Genomic DNA, 22,177 nt, shown 5'->3' with positions numbered 1-22,177 from the left:
TATTTTTGTGGATTATTTTTCTCCCTGGACAAACAGAAAATGGCTTTGACTCAACAAGAATTGCTCAGTAATTATACAATGAAAATTCATTACTATTCAAAAATGTGCATGCTGACTCAACAGAACAGTCAGTCTGCACATGATAAATTTAGCATTACTCAAGGGAAGAAGTTAGGCTCTAAAATGTTAAATCAACAGAATGGAAGAAAATGCAAATTTTATACAGTGGTGCAAAAACTTTGCTTTTGAGAGTTAAAACCGAGCCATTTTTTACTTCAATCCTGCAGAATGGAAGCAAAAGACAACTAGAGAAATGAAAAGTAATAACAGCTCAGCTTGAACTCTCATTATAGCACAGTTGTGATAGTGTCACATAATGGAGAAACAAACTATAAATTATAATCAGACAAAATTCTCACACACAAAAGCTAACTTCTTAATAAAAATACATAATAAATAAAAAAAAATAAGACACACCAACAGAGTGATAGCATGCTCTTTTGTCTCTTTCTAAAGAGGCTTCATCAGACATGATTTTATCTAATCAAATCTACCTATCTACCTACACATCTCTTTAAATAAAGCGACATGTGCATTCACTTAATATTGGAAGGGAGAGCTAATATTGGTTACAGAGCAGCAGGCCATGCTGTCTGCTCATGTAATCACATCAGTGTCATTTTGGATTGGTGCAGGGTTCTGTCACACTGCCCAGGAATATAGCTGACGCAGTACTGTCATGTGCAGTATTATCTTATACAGGAAGGCCATATGGAACTATCAGTCATACCTTATTGCAGGAGAAGCTTGCCAAAATGTAATCCTTCCTGGCAGAATTAGTTGTATTAGTGTGTACTTTAGCAGAAGGGACTTCATGCATACATAAAGACCAGTACTTTATCTTTCCCTGTGTATATGTAAACTTCCCTCAGGTCTCTCTGCATGGCCTCTTTCTTTTCACAGCTTTTGTAAATGACATACAAAGAGAACTACAGACTATAAAACCTGTTACTTTATCACATATTATCTGTCTATATATCTGATAGCTGCTGACTGATTAGTAACTTTTAACAGAGTTTCTTCCTGATTTAAATAAAAATACAGTAATAGGTTGAGCATGGCCAAAACACTTAGTGACTGTAGCACACATTAACTATATTGTACATATTTGTCCTCACACCTATAGTAGTACACAGCATTGCCAGCTGTACAGATATTTTTTCTTTTCTGTTTCAGGAATTGAGGAACAAGAGGACTGTTGGAAAGTTAATTATGGGTTGTCATTTACTCCTGGAAAAAATATCTTAGGTACTCACTCTAATGTTGGATGTTTCAAGGTATCTATTGCAGGAGATCTAGACTCCTGGACTTATCCTTGTGAGGGGTATTACATATTGGCATCAGATTATCAGCAGTCCTAATCAGTGTTGACAGCAGTGTCACCATGCCTCTGATGACAACATATATAATAAGGATGGCACTTTGTCTCCATATGCCCACTAGTCCTTTTTCATGCTCAACTCTCCCAACTATTTTGCCTGAATAGAACAAATGTGAGTATACAAAGGGATGCGATAAAGGTCTGCATGAAACAAGAGGTTACACTAAAGTGTCAAGACTCCAAAGATGTGATGCAAGATGCTGGTGTCACTTTATATTGAGCTAATAGCAAGCAGTTAACACATCTATGCAAAGGAAGGCAGATATTTCCAATGTCTGTGATCCCTTCCTGTGCATGATATGCTACTCATACATGTTAGCAGTGCACATATCATTTAGCTTTAAACATCTGACCTCTATGCTCATGTACATGGTATGACTATTGCACTTAGCCTTGTGGTGCAGCACTGCATTGAGTGACATGATTCACAGGCATGTGTTTGTGTACACAGGGCTATCATATCACTCATTAAGTGGACCTGCTGAGTGACCATGGCTACTTATGGGAGTGATAATAGCAGGGTTCCAGCATGGTGTGCAGGACTGTGAAGTGTGCCTGATGGGCCACTATAAGGAAAGTCAGCACCTGATGTGGAGTGATACAATTATAATCACCCATTCTGGGCAACAATGTCATTATCACTGAGATGACCTGATGTGGTACTACCTGAACCTGCTTCACCAGTGAGATGCAGAATTTCAGGACAGTGAGCAAGAAATGCAGTGTAAACATTTTATTGTTTGATTATTATCCATTGGCTTATAGGATGCACATTGCTGTACTAGTATATTTAATAGTCCATGCTTTGTTTTACAGCTGCTGAGGAGCATGTCCATAACATACCTGACTGCCGCAGAAGGAAGGACTGCATCTGTCCAGTGGAGTGTGTATGTGTTCTGTGGCAGCCCACTGTACAATGGCACCTGTGTTTTTATCATATATGAGTGTGATAATTTTTTTCTCATTGTGACATCCTTAAGGAGGTCCAATTATGGAAGAGGAGGAGGAGGATAGGCCACATTCTTCTTGGCCTCCGCCAGCTGCTGCATCCGGTAGGATTACTGGTGCCCATCAGATTTATCTCTCAGGACAGGCACAGTGGTTCCTCATCTGGAAGTCACATTGATGATCAATGGTGTCCTCCATGTCTGTCTTTCAATGGTGGTGATTGCTCTTCTCCGAGTGGGAATGGAGGAATCTCTAGTGCTATCCTAGCAAAAAGTACTGAGGCTTGTTACTGCTTAAGTGCACTAGCAACTGGATTCTTGGACTGACATGGAGCACCTTCTGGTGCAACTTTCAGGCCCCATTCATTGGGTCTCTAGAGGATCAACTGGACCATAATGTTGGCCATGCAGGTGAGAGATGCCTGGGTTTGTAGCCAGCCTGGCAGGCAAACATACCAGAAAGCCATCCTATTCCCCACCCATCTTCCCCTTTGAGTCATTCTCTGTTCCTTGTTCATTGTACAACCCTACGTATTACCAGTTGTCTGTCCCATGTTTGCATGTGCCCATCCACTATACATCCAACCTTTTGTGTGCACATGACCTGTCTGCCTGTGGCTCTGTTTCACATTTGTCTGTCTACCCTTGCTACCTGCCCTTCTTCCTCTGCTTCTCTCACAACCATCTATCACTGCATTCTCTTGTTATCTTCCCAATCTACTCTTCTCTTTTGGAAATGAGGAAGAAGGGTCTCTATCTCACAAAATTCATTTCACCATATTCATGTCTTTTTTTAAATTTTTTTTGGTCTCCCTTCATTTAACCAACCCAGCTCCCAGTGCTCCATGTCCAGTCTGAGTCTACCAGTTATCTTCTGCCCTCCAGCCTTGTTCTGGTACTGTTGGAGTCAATAGTGGATTTTAAGGGCATTTTAGGGGCTTGGCTGTCTTTGCATCCATCTGGGAGTTTTCCTTATATGCCCTACCCATTCCATGCCCCACCTCCCACACTCATCAATTACATCTAAGGGCAACTCTTTTCTTTGGACCATGCTTTCCCTAAAGGAACATCATCAATGAAAGCCCCACCCCCACCTGCGATGAGCATGCTAATCCCTGCCCACCACTCTATCAGTCAACAGAGTCACTAACTGAACCTGGGTTGACTAGGCTGTAGTCAGGGCTTTATCCCCCTATGCCACTTTAGTGGCTTGCAATAGTCATGTCTTACTGTTACCATTCTATGTTTACCTCTGTTTACTGTTCTTCCATTTCCTACTTTCCAGTTTACTCAATTTTCTTTCTGTTTATATGATGAACAGGGCTGCCATTTTGCTCTCCTTTACCTACAGTGGTCTATCTGTTGGTTGATCTGCTGAGCTATGTTGTCCCTCTTGTGGCTGCTGGCTGCAGATATATACCACTATATTGTGGATGGTGATGCATTCAACCTCAGGCAAGCAGCATGCTATTGCCCTGACCTATTAAGTGGCCGTAGTTGGTTCTGGAATTGACCCATGTGTACTGTTGTAGTGCTGCTCCTGCTGTATGCTACCACAGTGCTGCTCTTCATTATCGCTGCAGGTCTGCTTTATTATATGGTCCTTTGCTTAACATACAGGCACTATCCCCTGCCTGCTACATTTGTAATTAGTTCTTCTGTGCTTCTCATAGCAACCTGTTTAAACATTAGTAAATTGGAACAACACTTGTCAATGAATCCCAGCCTTTATCTTTAACTTATAAATGCTCTACATGTGCATACTACACAGTAGTACCACTGACCTGGTACTGCATTGTACATGTCTACATGAGTTTTAAAAATACTGACACATACGGCTTTCATACCATCTATGTCAAAACAGCTTAAGGGTATATTGGGCATCCTGGATGTGCAGTGGTTTAACAGTTGAGCCGTAATATTCAAACCATTTCTTACACTTGTTTGAATCTTGTATATAAGTGGCATTCCTTTACACACTTTTTATACTCTGAATCTGTGAAGCACTGCATAGATTAAAAATGCACTAAATTATGAAAAATGCATAAAAGAGGTTACCTTTTTGACAACAATCAATAGTCAATAACCTGTGGGTAAAAAAAATGATTCAATAGTTTTGCCTAGTGAAATGCAATTGTTTCCTTTTTTGAACGTTTACTAGATTTGAGTATTATTTTCCCCTATTGCTACCTTAACAAAAGTTGGTGCCTTTATAATATTATAAAAAAAGTCTCATTGAAATAATTCAGAAGTATTGTGCAGTTCTTACTTATTCTACAAAAGAGATGGGGACACCAATTTTTTAATCATGTGGCTACAAGTTCTGTTGAACATGTTTTTCTGTATGTCCTATAAAATAGTACATGCACTTGGTACTAAAAATCTGCTTGCATAGAAAACATCATGAAGATGATCTATGATGAAGAAATTGCAATACAAATTAATAATACACACTTCACTATGCACCTCTATTTTGATTATATACATGCATATCAGGGTAATGACAAGACATCGTGAATACTTATAAATGCTAGGCCATTAGGATATTTGCATAATCCTGTTCAATGTAAATGTATGTAAAGACATTTTACAGTTTTCAGGGTATCAGCTTGTTTCACAACTAGAGGCAGGACATTCCGTAAAGAAACAACCACCCCAAAACAATTCAATGTTTGTGTATTTAGGTCTTCATCTCCTTATTTTAATTTTAAAACGTGTCAGATTCAGCTGGGTTTTATGTCTGCCTAAAACTAAGGAGCTAAAAGTGTACTCGTTTTTGTTAGAGTCATAATGTAGAACCTTCAAGCCACTCCTATCTGTTTTTATGATAAAGAAAAAAGCTCATTTACATCACTTTCTGTTAGGAACAGATGTTATGCAGCTTAGTTTTGTACGTAGTCTATTTTGTCTTTATTTTATGAATCAGACATTTATTTGCTGGAGTCTACAAAGAGGCAGCATCCTCTGACCTTGATCTAATAATACCGCTAATGAAAAAAAGGAAATATAACTAATGAAGTTCTTTGACTAGCTTGAATAATTCCTTCAATAAATTTGCCTGTACACTATATAATTTTTTATTATGAAAATTAAATCTTAACTAAAAAAAAATCAATAATTATATGAAGGTCTTTAATAGTGTTCAACTAGAGATAAAGTTTTATTACCCAAATAGTACACACAGTCATGACCTTATTTGCCAGTGCTTATCCAGCAACATTAACTTTAAGCTTATCTATATGCTTTCATGGCCAAGTTTGTTAGCTCATTTCTAAAAGTTCGTAATTGTTATTACTAATAATCTGGGCTAAACTGATATCATTAATGCATGTGGTACTACAATTCCACCTGGTAGCTAAAGATTACCCCAAAAAGGTTAACCAATAGGGGGGCCAAGACTAATGCTAATGGGGCATACATCGAGTGTCAGCCCAATTCACAGCCCAGAGTTTAACATTACTCTGCATTTTCTATTGGAGAGTTGTTTACTGGAGTCATGTGACAAGTATATGTCAAGACCTAGATATTTAAGTTTTCTATCAAGATATTAATCTCAATCATTTCATTATTTTAGAGGACCCAGTAAGCAAACAAATTATCCTATATGAACTAGATACAGTTCAGGATATTCATTTCTACAAGATGCAACTTGGAAAGCACAGAAATGTAATCACGAGCCATGAGTCATGCAAAACTTGGAGCTGATAGACCTTCAAGCTATTAAACTTGAGTTTTCATTCTATAACATAAATAATCTGATGAGATTTTATTGTAACATGGCTATTTTGATTAATGGATATCCATTTTATAAAATGTATAAATATACTCATATATCATGGTCTATTTGGTTTAACCAGTGGCCTGTTACTATGAAACAGCATCCCAACCCCTCAGCTTTTCAAGTGAACAGAAGTAAAAAAAGTACTTACTATGAAACAGCAGCCCAACGCCTCAGCTTTTCAAGTGAACAGAAGTAAATAAAAGCACTTTACTGTAATAAGACAAGCACTAAACTGCAAGAGATTGGCTTATTATATTTAGCTCTACCCCCCCCCCCCAGCTCTTCCACTGATGAGCAAAATAAGACAAAAAAATATGTTCCTTCTACTGGCACACCAACCAGGTGGCCAGATACACAACACACCCCCTCATTTTCTGTGCCCTGTCACCAACCCTCCTTCATCATATTTTATCAAAAAAAATTCTTCTTCTTTTAAACTCTACCAAACTATTTGCTACAAATAAAGAAGCTGCTAATGTTCTTTAGTTTATACCTTGCCTACAGTGAGCACTAGAGCACTCATGTTTAAGTTTTCAATTTATGCCCTGCCTGCCACAATGCTACAGCATTCAGGTTTGGCTACAAATGCTAGTGTACACTTATTGTACAGGATTTGTATTCAAGAACATCCCTACCATATGTTTTATGCTTTCTAGTCATGCAGAAAGATTACACTGTGTACATGTCGTCTAACTTTGTGGTAACCTTTATGAATCCCCTCAGTATTTAAAGCTGCAAGAAAATCAGTAGGAAAACTAAAATTAGAAGGAATAAGGTGTGAGTTATGCTTGTGTTGTCTGTTCACTCAAAACAGTGTACACTTAATGTATACTTAGTGTAGGCATTAATGAATCCCAGGGACTGTCTTTTAAAAGCCGATATTGCATTAAAGAGAGATTGGTATTGGTTGATCACTCCCTCTAACACTTTGCTCCCAGGGCAGTGGCTTCTCTTGCCCCATCTTAGCTACACTACTGGATTTGCACTTTTGACTCTGCAGCAGGCTTTCTTTAACAGTGATACTCTGACTTCATTACTAACCATAAGACAAACTATTGCTTTTTCATCACTATATATCGCACAATAAAACTAAAAACAAAAAAGAAAATATTTAGCCATCAGCACTGAAAATGACTTATTATAGAATGTGATAGTTAATAGAATGTTCCAGAAATTTGGATTTTAGATTCTTACCTACTACAGACAGCAAAAGCAAGATACTGCAGATGACGATTGATACAATAATGGCCGTTTCACTTCCACCAAAGTGAACAGTAGCTATTGTCTGGTTAAATTTCCCAACATGAACCTAAAACAAAGGTACATCCCATTTGTGATTCAATATAACATTTTGATAATTCATTGATTAGTACATACATAAACATAACATTCTGCATGCTACCTGCATTCAAGGAATCCATCATCATCATCATCATCATCAATCCTCTTTTTACCATTTTTACATGGGGTCAGGGTGTTGTATCAACTGTAACCATCTCTCTTGATTCAGTGGCATTCTCCTACCATCTTTGGCAGTCATGCCTGACTGTCACAGGTCTTCTCTCACGCAACCCTTTTGCTCTGTGCCCTTATTTCCTCTTGTCTTCTTCATGTCTGCCCTAAGTACCATTCACCAGACTATCTTTGATTTTAATGCTTATGTGCCTGAACCACTGCACTCAGTTCACTTTAACCCATACCTCTCAAACTCTAGGACCAAGAAATCTGAACAAAGCCATATATAATGAGGGAACAAAGGCCCAAAAATAGGGACAATTTTTAAATATTGCTATTACAAACTTAGAAAGTTGCTAGAATAACAGATTATGAATTAGCATGAATTTTCTGGAGTATGAAGTCTAAGTCAAATGCTTGTCATTATTTTTTTACTTTAATTCTCAGTGATTTGCCAGAAAACCAAAGGTTTATGCAAACAGACTAAAAATACGAGTCACAAATCTCGACATTCTGCAAAAATCTGTACAGCTGAGAGGTATGCAAGTTTGACCGTCTTTCCAATTGGAGCTACTTGGGCTTCTGCTTTGATGTCCTCTTTCTGCATCTTTCCCACATTGTGCATCTTACCACCCATCTTGGGCAATTCATCTTCATCACCTCTATCTTCCTCAACTGCACTACATTCACTGCCTGGGATTCTATACAGTTTTGTACCCTTTACTTTTCAGCTTCATTGGCATTCTTCTGTCATGCATTACTGCTGACATTGTGCCAGTTGGCTGCAGACACTCTGATTCTAATTTTGACCTCCTTATTCAGATGTCCCTACATTTCCTCTCTCAGGTACTTGGAGCTGTTAAGCTGTTCCACGATTTTTCTATCGCAATTGTCACGTTCTGATTTCTCCCATTTGCTGCCAATACCGCTGCCTTGTCTATACTTAGTTTCATCTTATATGCCCTCAGTTTTGCATTCCATTCTCATAATCTTTGCTGAAGTTGTTGTTCAGAGTCTGCCTATAATGTCATGTTATCTGCAAAGAGCAAATTTATTGATATGTCCTCTCCTGTGTATTTGCTAATATAGTCCATCACCAGTACAACATTAACCACACTTCTTTCATTATTTTAGAGGACCCCATAAGCAAACAAATCATTATGTATGAACTACATACAGTTCATAATCTTCATTTCTACAGGATGCAACTTGGTGTGCACAGAGATCTAATCATGAGCCATGAGTCATGTAAAACTTGGAGCTGACAGACTTGCAAGCCCAACAGCAGTGGGATCAGGGCTGAACCCTAATGCACACCCACTCCCACTAGGAACCCCTCTGTGAGTGTGAACACTGTTTGTACTTAAAGAGTTATAGTTTTTTACAAGGCTAACAACCACTAGGGTCCTTACAAGTCTAGCTGCACCCCCCAAACCATTTGGGTCCCATCATGGGCATCTATATGCAGGGGTGGGGAGCGCATGTTAGTAGGGAGGTAATTAAGGATTTGTGGGGGTTGTTAGGATAATACTTTTCTTATTGATGGCCTCTGTCTATAAAGGACATGGGGGCCAGACTTGGGGGGGGGGGGGGGAATTTATGATTTCCCATCTAATTGTCAAGGTTTAATTTGAATAGGTTTAGGGAAGAACTCTGTTTTGCATGGATGGGAAGCCTATTCCACAGTGCGGTGATCCTATGGGACACATATCTATGTCTCCAGCATGTTCTGTGTATGTCACAAGCAAAGTTCAGATCCCTGGATCTTGGGTTTTTGGTGCTGTTTGTTTTGATCATGTGCAACAGATCCATCAGGACTTGGTCTGAAGAAGCCCTGTAAGGCAGGCAAAGATTCCCTCTCAGCAGCCTGTAGCAGACTGAATACAGAGACAGAGCCTTTAGGTGATCAGTGTGGGATAGAGTATTCATGCCACAAATTCTCCTGCTGAGAAACCTTTGTGGGTGTTCCACCTATTGCAAGTGTCTGGTTAGATACATGTCAAAGGAGGCATTATGTTCAATGTCAGGTCTGATAAGGGATGAGTAGATTGGTACTATCACTTCCTTGGACTTCGATGCTATAACCTTACCTATAAATTGGGTGGCATAGAATGACCTTCTTATCTTAGCTACATGTTGAACAAAGGCCAGATTGCTGTCTACATAATTGCCACGGTCTTGTTTACCATTGTGGATGGAGTTGTCTGGAATATTCCAGTACTGATGGGTGACACCAAAGTATAATCCCAGCTCAAGAGGCTTGCATAATCCCAAGATTCTTCTGGATTGACTGACAGACTGAACAGCCCAGACTCTCCATATTGTGGAACAGTTGAATGGGATGGCAGACTACAACACACATCTAAATACAAAAGAACCTCAATTTCAGTTTGTGTGATATCCGACTAACACTGCTAATAATGTTCAATCAGACTGTGTCTGTTTTCCTAAGACTGTTTGTCCTTCATTGATTTCTAAGTCTCTAACCTTTCCTGGTCAACACACCAGTATCACGATCAAAGCTTTTCAGAGGTGCTCTGAGAGAATGGCAGGGGTCAGTGAACTTAAGGTACTAGATAGAGCCTATTGGTTGTATTCTGTCAAAGTCTAAGAATTATGTAAGACATCATAATACACTGGGGGTAATATAGAGTTTACAGAAAGCTTGTGTGGTTTGGCCTTCACTGGAGTAAGCAAACAAAGCCAGCCATGGGTAAATCTGCATTACTTTAAGCCAAACATTATATATATATATATATATATATATATATATATATACATATATATATATATATATATATATATATTGCTGTTGCAAAATGGCATTCTTGAAAGAAGAAATTACTCAAATGTTCCAAGAATACCATTGTACTCTGGAATGTAACTGTGTTCACATCTCTATTCCCCACAATCGTCAAGGCAGCTTTCTTATGTACTGTACATTCATACATCCATGTAAGTGAGGATAGTGTGCAGTACCTATTTTTTCCTGTGGTGTTTGCAAATTTCATAATCCTGAACCATGAAAGGGACAAGTGGCAAAATGCACTTACTGTTCCTGCTTCATCTTCTAACAGTGAGTATTGTTGAGCGGTTACTGGATCCAAATTACCGTTGTTTTTTTTTTTTTTTTTTTTTTTAGTGACAGGCAGAATGAGGCAGGAATGATAATTATCCTTTCAGTAACTGCAATACTTTTTTTCACCAGTACACTCACCACTGATTGTTTCTTGATTTAGATGGCATATAGCTTAAAGTATGGATCAGAACAGGGTTACTTTACTGGATATTTATACAGCTCATGGAGAGATCTTTTACCTGAAAAGGATCAGTACTGTTGAAATTTCTGTTATCTAATACTGTACAGTTACACAGTTTTACACTATTGTATTCAATGGTCGATTTACGAAAGGCATGTACACTTTGGTGACCAATCATTGATCATGGTCTTGAACGCTTTTTAACTTTCATTGTATAATTAAACTATACATCACACTTGGCTGTAAGTAATGCAGAGTTTACTTATGGCTGGAGTCATTTGATCATGACGGCAAACCCTGAATGACTAAATAAAGCAAAGCAGGGGTAAGCTTGCACTACCCACAGACAAATGTGATATATTGCTATTATACAATGACAATGTAGTTTAAAGTACGGAATAGAACAGGAATGCTTCAATTAATACTTTTACAGCTTGTGGGAGTTTATTTCCATTGACTAAAAGGGAATAAGGACTGCTGAAATTTCTGTTGTCTATGGTTGTACAGTTATAGATTATTTTGCATGTTTATGCTTTTTATACATTTTATGCTGTTGTACTCACTGGATGAACTTGTTACTGATAATAAAGCTTGAATTATAGTGCTCACATACACTTTAATGACTGATCATTGACATAGTTTTGTATATTATTAAACTTTCATTGTATAATTCCCAAAATTCAATAGTGCAGGAGTCAACTCCATCTTTGTCTTAATAATAACTGACAACAGTAATGTCAGGGAAATTTGAAAGAGGGAGCCTTAAGCACAAGTTGCTCAAACAATGGTCAGACCAGGAGACTGGCTCCACCCGTTCCTAGCAGAATCCACACCCCAGCGGGGGGGGGGGGGGGCAGATCCTGAATGGCTAACTAAAAGCAGCAGTATTTTAAAGATCCATATAACTAGTTAAATAAGACAGGAAAAAAATATTCTTTTTTTCTTCAAAGTATAAAATCATATAGATAAAGGACTAATTTACATAATTTGAAACTTTGGTGAAGATTTACAATTATACCATGACCCCCCCCCAAAACGTGCACGCTGATTGGCTAGCGTGCACATTGTAAATCGAGTTATACTAATGGAAAAAGGTCCGGTCGCTCTGACTTTTTTCCATTAGTATAACTCTACTTTTAAAACACTGTCTCGCTATGTTAAATGGGTTTAACATAGCGAGACAGCTTTAAAATAAGCAACGGAGATCTCTGTTGCTTATTTTAAAGCTGTCTCGCTATGCTAAACCCATTTAACATAGCGAGTCAGGTTTTAAAAAAAAAGCAACGGAGGAAGCAATTATACCATGACCCCCCCAAAACGTGCATGCTGATTGGCCAGCGTGCACATTGTAAATCGAGTTAGACTAATGGAAAAAGGTCCGGTCGCCCGGACTTTTTTCCATTAGTATAACTCTACTTTTAAAACACTGTCTCGCTATGTTAAATGGGTTTAACATAGCGAGACAGCTTTAAAATAAGCAACGGAGATCTCCGTTGCTTATTTTAAAGCTGTCTCGCCATGTTAAACCCATTTAACATAGCTAAACAGTAAAAAGCAACGGAGATCTTGCTTTCTCCGTTGCTTTTGCTCAACTCTGATGTACTGCGCAGGCGCAGTACATCAGAACTGCCGGATGCCAGACGTCTGCGGCAGGGCAGTAAACAGGCATTATACTATGCCATTATTTAAGAAAAGTAATAGTTTCTTTTCTTAAATAATGTCATGGTATAATAGCAATAACCCACTTCTGGGTGTGGGTAATGCTGTATTTAGCCACGGTTGGCTTTGTTTGGTCCCGAGGGCGAACCACGCCAACCGTGGGTAAATCCAGCATTACCCACACCCAGGCATGGGTTATTGCTATAATAATTTCCTCTCAAAAAGCTTGGAGATATATTCACTTGTTAAAATGAGCAACTCAAAGAATTCTCACCAGGATGCTGCCTTAAACAAGGAACTACAACAGATGGCATCTACCCCACAGGAGGTGTCTTTGAAGATGGATGATTTTAAAGAGAACCTGGAAAATCTTAAAACAAGCAGTCAAAAACAGGCTGACACCCTCAAGGAAATTCTATAACAACACCAAACAAGGATAACAGGAATAGAGGTTTCTCTAAATGACTTAGAAAGCAGACTTAAGGAAGAGGAAACACAGAAAGAACTGCTTCTTAAACAAAACACTTGGTTGGTTAATAAAGTAGATGACATGGAAAATAGGGAGAGGAAAAATATCGGATTTCCTGAAAACACAGAAGGTGAAGATATTATCTCCTTTTTATCAAGCTGGATCCCTGACTTTTTAAATTTAAAAGAAGGACTTTCCTTTGGCATTGAAAGGGCACACAGAGCTCTTGGGAAACCTGCCACTAACTCAAACTCTCCTCCTAGGTCAATAATTATCAAATTTCTTTCATACTTGGACAAGGAACTGATTTTACGATCTGCTTGGAGGAAGGAACCTCTAAAATATAAACAGAGCCTGATAAGATTTGATAAAGACTATTCATCTAGAATAAGGGAACAAAGGAAAAATGTGTGGCCAATGATAAAGTTTCTGAAACAAAATAACATCAAGGCACAACTTGCATATCCAGCTAAGATAAGAATACTGTATGCCAACGAGATGAGGACGTTTACTGACTTAGAGGAAGCCTCTTCACTTATTAAAACTAATAATATGATTACTTTACCAGAAGATATAGATTGGATGTCACCTTCTCTCTAGAGAACAAAAGAAACAAATGTCTGGACAGATGTCAAAAAGAAGAAGCAAAAGACTGATACTATTACAGCCAAATCTCTCAAAGCATCTACTATGATATGAATTATTTTAACATTACTTTAAAGGACCAATTTTACTGCTTGGAATTTTAAAACAAAGGTAACTAACTACTGGAATCTTTATATTTTTTGATAATAGATGACACATGAGAGTTTTCACATTACCTCAGATATGTAAAACAGGGTACTTTTCTTTCACAGAAGGAGGGTTATATAGCACATAAAATATTTATACTGTAAATCAACATACATAGTATATGTGTATTTTTTATTTAATTTTCTCTTTTCTTTCTCTCTTTTCTCTTTTCTCATTATTTATTTTAACTGCATCGTGTCTCCCTTTCTAAATTCTCTCCTACTTACTATACTAATATAGTCTGTATATATTTAATAACTCACTATCTATACATAGATAAATAATAGTCTAAAATAATCTAGTTTTAAGGTAGACTAATTGGAATAGTGAACTTAATTAATTGTTATTACAATATTTATTAGATTAATGATGGTCACTGTTATGCTTATTGGGATTGGGGACATGTTCATGACTAACTCTGAAATATTCCATTCATGTACATATATATGTCCTTTGAATTATTTCCTTTTAGTATTAGCAAATACCGAAAAAAAAGGATGGAAAAATGTACTGTTGGTTAAGAGAAGTGAAGCTATCTTCATTCTATTTGTGTTGCCATAGCAACAGTAAACAATTGCTGCAGTTTCTAAGGACACTGTGAATCTGCGAAGTGCATTTAGCCTCACAGATAACAAATAATAAGAAAAAGTAATGATGTTTAGTTATTAAAATGAAAAACAACCTAAACAAGGTAAAATAAATACATAATATGATTATTTGTAAATATTTTATGATTTATCCTCACAGGATTACATATTCCTGGAAACACAACTGAATGTATTGTATTTTAGAGACGAGATAAAGTTTATTTATTGTTTAAGATATATTTTACTAGCAGTGTAGTAAAAAAAAGGGGGCATGGTTTTTAGGACTGATTGTATGCCTATTTAGTATTTAAATGAAGTGTGTTTTACTGACTGCCTATTTAGTATTTAAATGAAGTGTGTTTTACTAACTGAATTACTTTGTAGAACTTCATGACTGAGCAGGGACGAAAGCTTGTGCATATACTTTGTGTGGAATAAATTGTTTGTACTTTGAATCTACTGGTGATATCATCCTTGTTTTTACTGCATCAGCTGCACTCCAGCTCTGTGTGTGCCATTTTTTGTTCACAACTGAAATGTTCCCAAACTACATGTGCATTGAAATGTAGCTGCTTGATTAAAAAGTATTACTCACTTTAAGGAGTTGTGGTATTGTATGAGGAAGACGGGAGTGTCAGAGAAGTATGTAAGAGTGGTACAGCATACGTACAAGGGTAGTGTGACAGCGGTGAAGTCTGCGGTGGGAGTGATGGACGTGTTTAAGGTGGAGGTGGGATTACATCAAGGATCAGCTCTGAGCCCTTTCTTATTTGCAATGGTGATGGACAGGTTGACAGACGAGATCAGACAGGAGTCCCCGTGGACTATGATGTTTGCAGATGACATTGTGATCTGTAGTGAGAGTATGGAACAGGTGGAGGAGACCCTGGACAGGTGGAGATATGCTCTAGAGAGAAGAGGAATGAAGGTCAGCAGGACTAAGACAGAATATATGTGTGTGAATGACAGGGAGGATAGAAGAATGGTGAAGATGCAGGGAGTAGAGGTGGCAATGGTGGATGATTTTAAACACTTGGGATCAACAGTTCGGAGTAATGGTGACTGTGGAAGAGAGGTGAAGAAGAGAGTACAGGCATCATGGAGTGGGTGGAGGTGGGATTACATCAAGGATCAGCTCTGAGCCCTTTCTTATTTGCAATGGTGATGGACAGGTTGACAGACGAGATCAGACAGGAGTCCCCGTGGACTATGATGTTTGCAGATGACATTGTGATCTGTAGTGAGAGTAGGGAACAGGTGGAGGAGACCATGGACAGGTGGAGATATGCTCTAGAGAGAAGAGGAATGAAGGTCAGCAGGACTAAGACAGAATATATGTGTGTGAATGACAGGGAGGACAGAAGAATGGTGAAGATGCAGGGAGTAGAGGTGGCAATGGTGGATGATTTTAAATACTTGGGATCAACAGTTCGGAGTAATGGTGACTGTGGAAGAGAGGTGAAGAAGAGAGTACAGGCAGCATGGAGTGGGTGGAGAAGAGTATCAGACGAGTACCAGTAAGAGTGAAAGGGAAGGTCTACAAGAGGGTAGTGAGACCAGCTATGTTATATGGGTTGGAGACAGTGGCACTGACAAAAAGGCAGGAGTCAGAGCTTGACGTGGCAGAGTTGAAGATGTTAAGATTTGCACTAGGTGTGACGAGGATGGACAGGATTAGGAGTAAGTATATTAGAGGGTCAGCCCAGGTTGGAAAGTTTGGAGACAAAGCCAGAGAGGCAAGATTACGTTGGTTTGGACATGTGCTGAGGAGGGATGCAGAGTATTTTGGGAAAAAGATGCTAAGGATGAAGCTGCCAGGTAACAGGAAAAGAGGAAGGCCTAAGATAAGGTTTATGGATGTGGTGAGAGAGGACATGCAGGTGGTTGGTGTGACAGAGCAAGATGCAGAGGACAGGAAGAAATGGAAACAGTTGATCTGCTGTGGTGACTCCTAATGGGAGCAGCCGAAAGAAGAAGTAGACTCACTTTAACATGCTGATTTCTCAAGCTGTCTGCAGTGTAAAAGTTACATTTTATATGTTACTTGAAATTGTCAGTCTCTAGAGCATATGAAAAGATACATATTACTTTTTGCAACATATCTTTGCAGCTACTTCACACTCTGTACAAACTCACTTGGTAACTGGTAGCTATTCATTTAAAATATCAGTTTAAATATTAAATGTTCCCTTGAAATGCTATTGACATTTTGACAAAATATAATCTGAACTGTAAAATGAATGACATGAAAGAAGTGAAGTAATGCATAGATTTCAAAGACAGTTCTTGGCACTACAGTAAAAGTAAAAATATATATTCACAAGGAAGTATTGAAATGTTTTAGTCTTCCAGTTATAATAGCTTACAGTCAACATTTTGCGATATCGTTCAAAAACAAACAATATACCCAAGACAAGGGCGCAAGCAAATAACAAATAAGGACACGGCCACTGCCCAACGAATGTTGAAAACTCTAGCACTGCTCAAAACAACACAAATCCAGGCAGGAAACGTATATAATCCACAGCCACATAAATTTATTGCAGACTTAGCGCTTTCACCTCAAAAGGCATCATCAGAGTCAAAAGGCTGTTACTACAACCATCTTTTAAATGCTAAAGCCTTTCGCCATGTGGCCTGGAAACCAGCTTTTGAGGTCCCTTCCACCAAAGTCGTAGGACTGTCGGAATGTATTAAACAAGACCTTGTTTAATACATTCCGACAGTCCTACGACTTTGGTGGAAGGGACCTCAAAAGCTGGTTTCCAGGCCACATGGCGAAAGGCTTTAGCATTTAAAAGATGGTTGTAGTAACAGCCTTTTGACTCTAATGATGCCTTTTGAGGTGAAAGCGCTAAGTCTGCAATAAATTTATGTGGCTGTGGATTATATACGTTTCCTGCCTGGATTTGTGTTGTTTTGAGCAGTGCTAGAGTTTTCAACATTCGTTGGGCAGTGGCCGTGTCCTTATTTGTTATTTTGCGATATCAGAAAGTTTGAAGAGCTAGGAAATTACTATTATTTGTCTTTATAATGATTATTAGACAGATGTTAGACTCTGCTTAGTTTAATGAATTGTGACATATGTTTATGAGGAAAAGTGGACCCAGTTACTCACACTGGACTACACATTCCTGTAAACTCAACTGAAATGTCCCCAAATTACTTGTGAATTTAAATGAAACTGCCTGATTAATAAGCATAATTTACTTTAACAGCCTGAATCCATAAGCTATCTGCTGTATATATGCTACATTATATATATTTCACTTGCATATGACAGTCTCTAGAGCACACAAAATATACATATTATTTTTGCAACATGCTATATTTGCACTAACCATACATTCTAAACTAACTCAATTGGCAACTGACAAGTTATTTATTTGAAACATCAGTCTAAATATTAATTGTGCCCTTGAAATATTGTTGCCGTTTTGACAAAACAAAACCTGAATTGAAAAAGGAATGATTTGAAGAAGTGAAGTATTGTACAGATTTCAAAGACAGCTATTGACACTACAATATAAGTAGAAATGCATACATGCAAGGAAAAATTTTAATGCTTTATGCTTTTATTTAAAATAGCTTATTGTTAACTTTTTGCATTATCAGAAAATTTAAAGAGCTAGGAAATTATTTCTAATTTGTCTTTATAATGTTTACTAAAGTGATGTTAGTCACTGACTTGTTTAATGGATTGCAAGTCATGTACAAGATGGACTACTGAATGTTATTTCTGTTTACCTATGTTTGCTGAACTTCTTTTATTAGTACTGATTTAAAACAAGGGAAAGAAAGGGAAGGGAAATCTCTGTTTTTGGTCAATGGAGGAGCGGCTTAAGAGTATTCTAACTGCCCCAAGAACTCTCTAAGATGCTCTAAATACTGTTTGATCAATACTTACCTAAGGTAAGTCTTGATTACCATATAGGTACCTTCACATTCATTCTAGACCTGATGTGATTACCCATTCTAGAAGCAGGAGGTGCCCTATGCAGGATGGGAATTGTCAGGGTGATCACAGTTCATTCTTAGACTCTGCTTTGTAAATCTTTAAATATGTAAAAGCACTGCACACTAGAATGTAGGGTGCCTCTACTCTGAGTCAGGATACCACTGATGAGCCATGTCTTTTCATAAGTGTAAGTTGAAGTTGGTGAGCTGAAGAGTGGGAAAGTAAAGGATGACAGTACACCTACAGTAAATTTATATTTTATTGGTAATCACTCATTGTCTCCTGTAGAGTCCTTTTAGTCAAATTATTTTAGTAATAATCTACTTGTTGTTGGCTTATTTAGTGTATGTTCCTCTGTTGCATTTAATTTATCCAAAATGACATATCTGACGTGTTTGGGATCTCTTAAGGGTAACTAAATATTGGATATTTTCTAAGTCAACATAATAATTGTTTACACTACTAACATTGCATCCTGATATATTAAATGCTATAGAATAATAACAGAATAATATAGAATTTCATATATCTTTTAAGAAAATTCTCCATATAATAATTTAACATATGGAGCTTAGTTGATATTGTTGGTTAAATGTATGAGTGATAATCCAATAGATCTATCTTTATCTATTGGATTAGGAATAACTTGCATTCCATGATTAATGGAAAATTCATATTTACTTGTGTTTGATACTTTAGAATTAATGTTTTATATAAGTACTTTTTTAAAGCCTGACCAGAATTTTACCCTACTTATATTTAAAGAAGAAAGAACAGTAAATTACACTCCCAAGTTTACACACATAAAAATAACATCCAGTGTTATCAGATAATATGGTATAACTACTATAATCAAAATAAAAAAAAGAAGGAAAAAGTCTCTTCCAACAATAACTTGAAATGGATTTAACATTCTTATCATTAAATAATAATGGCTTAAATAATGGAAATAAAAGATCAAACTTACTAAAATATTTAAATCTAAATAAGGCACAAGTAGTATTTCTCCAGGAAATGCATTTTAAGACTAATGATAGCTTTATTTGGAACCCTAAGGACTATACAGTTAGCTCAATCCTCCTATAGAACAAAGAAAAAGGAGTATCAATTCTCTGGAAGAAAAACATAATCACTCCAAAAGTTATTTATAAATATGAAGACAAAGAAGGTCTAATAACATTTGTTATAATTAAATTTAATAACAGAATATGGACCTTAGCTAATCTATATTGGTTCCCAGGAACTGGAGCAGGAATGGTTAAAAAACACCTAGATTTTATTTCCAACAATTATAAAGGAAATCTTTTACTGGGAGGAGACATTAATTGTACCTTAGAAGCTTCTGAAACCACCAAGAAGTATTTTCGCATAGCAACTATTTTAAAATCCTTAAAAAAAAAAATGGATTGATTCATTTCATTTAATTGACACTTTTAAAGTAAAAGATGATAAATCCTTATTATTTTCTCATAAAGTCCATAGATTTGGAACACAAACCAGAACAGACAAATTATTCATAGTTCAAGATTTACAAACAAAAATCCTCAACTTCTCAATAGTTTCATGCCCCTTCTCAGATGATGACTCTCTGATAATAAAGCTCCAAATAGAGTTTAAACCTGTAATCCTCTCAACTAGAATTCCATCATATTTCACGAAAATTAAAGAATTCAGACCCTGGATGTTGTCAGAACTAAAATTATTTCTTGAAATTAATAATACAACAGAAATCAGTAGAGTCATGGTTTGGGACTCATTAAAAGCGTATTTATTTGGTAAGAGCCTTAGCTGGTACAAAAACAAAGTTAGAGAGTGGGAATCTGAATCATTAGACTTGCAAATCAGACTCTTCACAGCAAAATCTAAAAAAAAAAATCAAAATTGTCCAGAAGTCAAAAGAAATAGAGGAATTAAATAAAAAATATAATGAAATTCTAACACACAAAACTTGTCTAGCCTTGGAAAAATTAAAAATAAACTCATTAGCCACCTCTCCCAGATATCTACATAACTTATCTACAAGAATTAAAATACAATCTAAAGCAAATAACATTAGTAGTATATATCATGAAAAGAAAGGGAAAAACGTATCAGATATAGGAGACATCCTTGAAGCATTTCGGTTCCATTATATGGAACACTTCTAAAAAGAAGATTTAGATACCAACCAAATAAACTTAGATACAGACCTTATCAATATAAAAAAATCCTGAAAACTTAAAACAAGACCTACAAAAACCTATATCCTACAAAGAAATTGTTGACAAGATAAAAAAAAGTAAATCTAACAAAGTTCCAGGGATAGATGGTATAATTACGGAAATTTACAAACTCTTCCCTTCAACAGTAATCTCCCTTTTTCATAAAACTTTGCTAGAAGTCCAGTCAGAAGCAAAAATACCACCCTCATGGAAACATTCTCTCATAACACCAATTCTAAAAGATAAACCATCAGACATTTGCACCTCATACAGACCTATATCATTACTGAATAATGATTACAAAATATTCATGTCAATACTAGCTAATGAAAATCCCACTTTTAAAGATAATTAATAATGATCAAATTGGATTTTTATATAACAGGCACACACATGATAATATTAAAAGGATACTTACTCTTATAAATCATGTGAATAAAGAAGATAGAGAAACCCTTGTAATCAGATTAGACATAGAAAAAGCCTTTGATTCCCTCCACTGGGAATATCTATTTAAAACTTTAGCATTATTTAAATTTCCTCCTTCCTTCATCTTATTACTAAAAAACATATATATTAATAACTTAGCCTACATTAAATTAGGTCCTTTCTCTTCAGAATCTAAACAAGGATGTCCCCTTTCTCCTATTTTATTTGCTTTGGCTATATAAATACTTGCAGAAATAATACACAGCAATCCAAGAATAAAAGGAATAGAAGTCTATGACCAGTACGTATCTAAAATAATGCTTTTTGCTGATGATATTTTATTAACCCTATCAAACTCCAGAGAGTCATTAGGAGAGCTAGAAGTAATGGAGACATTTTATAAGATTTCACGTCTACACTTTAATAGATCAAAATCAAAATTTCTATTTTTAAATAAGAAAAAAGAACTACAAGTTACAGATAAATCCATCACAGGAAAACAAGAACTTATGCTAAATTATTTAGGAATAGTGTTATGCAAAAATATAAACGAAACAATATTAATATTATAAATCCATTACTGAAACAATAAATATATATATAGAAAAGTGGAACAAAATGATATTAACTTTTGAAGACAGATTGCAATTAATAAAAATGGTCCTATTGCCAAAAATACTATATGTAGCATTAGCAATACAGTTAATTACTGAAAAATGCATTCTTAAAGAAATAAACTCATGTTTAATACAATTTTTAATGGTATCCCAAAAATAATAGAGTTGCTCTAACTCATCACATTAGACCCTGGAAACAAGGTGGATTGAACTACCCAGAAATAGAAACTTATATAAAAGCATCTGTGCTTAAAACTACAATAGACTGGATAAACCCAAATTATTTTGCCAACTGGAAAGAATTAACAACGGCTATATTAACAAATGAGTTTAATCTGTTAAAAAAAATGTAATAGTAGACAAATCAAACAAACCCTGGTGCATACTATGCACAAGTATACAATATAATATAACAAAACCTTCTAAAACAACACTGATTAATCATTACATCAATTCCTTTAGGAAACTTATCAATGCAAACATTGATCTAAAACTTTAGTTTGACCTTTTAACCTCATTTACCATCACTAATAACTTTTCTCACAAAATATATAGGGAAACAATAACCTCCTGGGAACAAA

At 36.5% G+C, this 22,177-nt stretch overlaps 1 protein-coding gene across 2 annotated transcripts in view; it reads right to left on the bottom strand.

Annotated features, from left to right (window-relative positions):
• PLXND1 (plexin D1) overlaps positions 1 to 22,177 on the bottom strand; it is an 817,829-nt gene that overhangs the window by 197,086 nt on the left and 598,566 nt on the right. For both annotated transcript variants that reach the window (XM_044078628.1, XM_044078629.1), the window contains exon 20: positions 7,364 to 7,478. In XM_044078628.1, coding sequence (XP_043934563.1) covers positions 7,364 to 7,478 — 115 coding nt within the window. The remainder of the gene's footprint in view (positions 1 to 7,363; positions 7,479 to 22,177) is intronic.

Source organism: Protopterus annectens, chromosome 7.part1 (assembly GCF_019279795.1).
Source record: "Protopterus annectens isolate FY-2018-M chromosome 7.part1, PAN1.0, whole genome shotgun sequence".
Lineage (NCBI taxonomy): Eukaryota > Metazoa > Chordata > Ceratodontiformes > Protopteridae > Protopterus > Protopterus annectens.
Note: the sequence above shows the minus strand (reverse complement) of the source record. Positions and strands in the feature narration are given on the sequence as shown.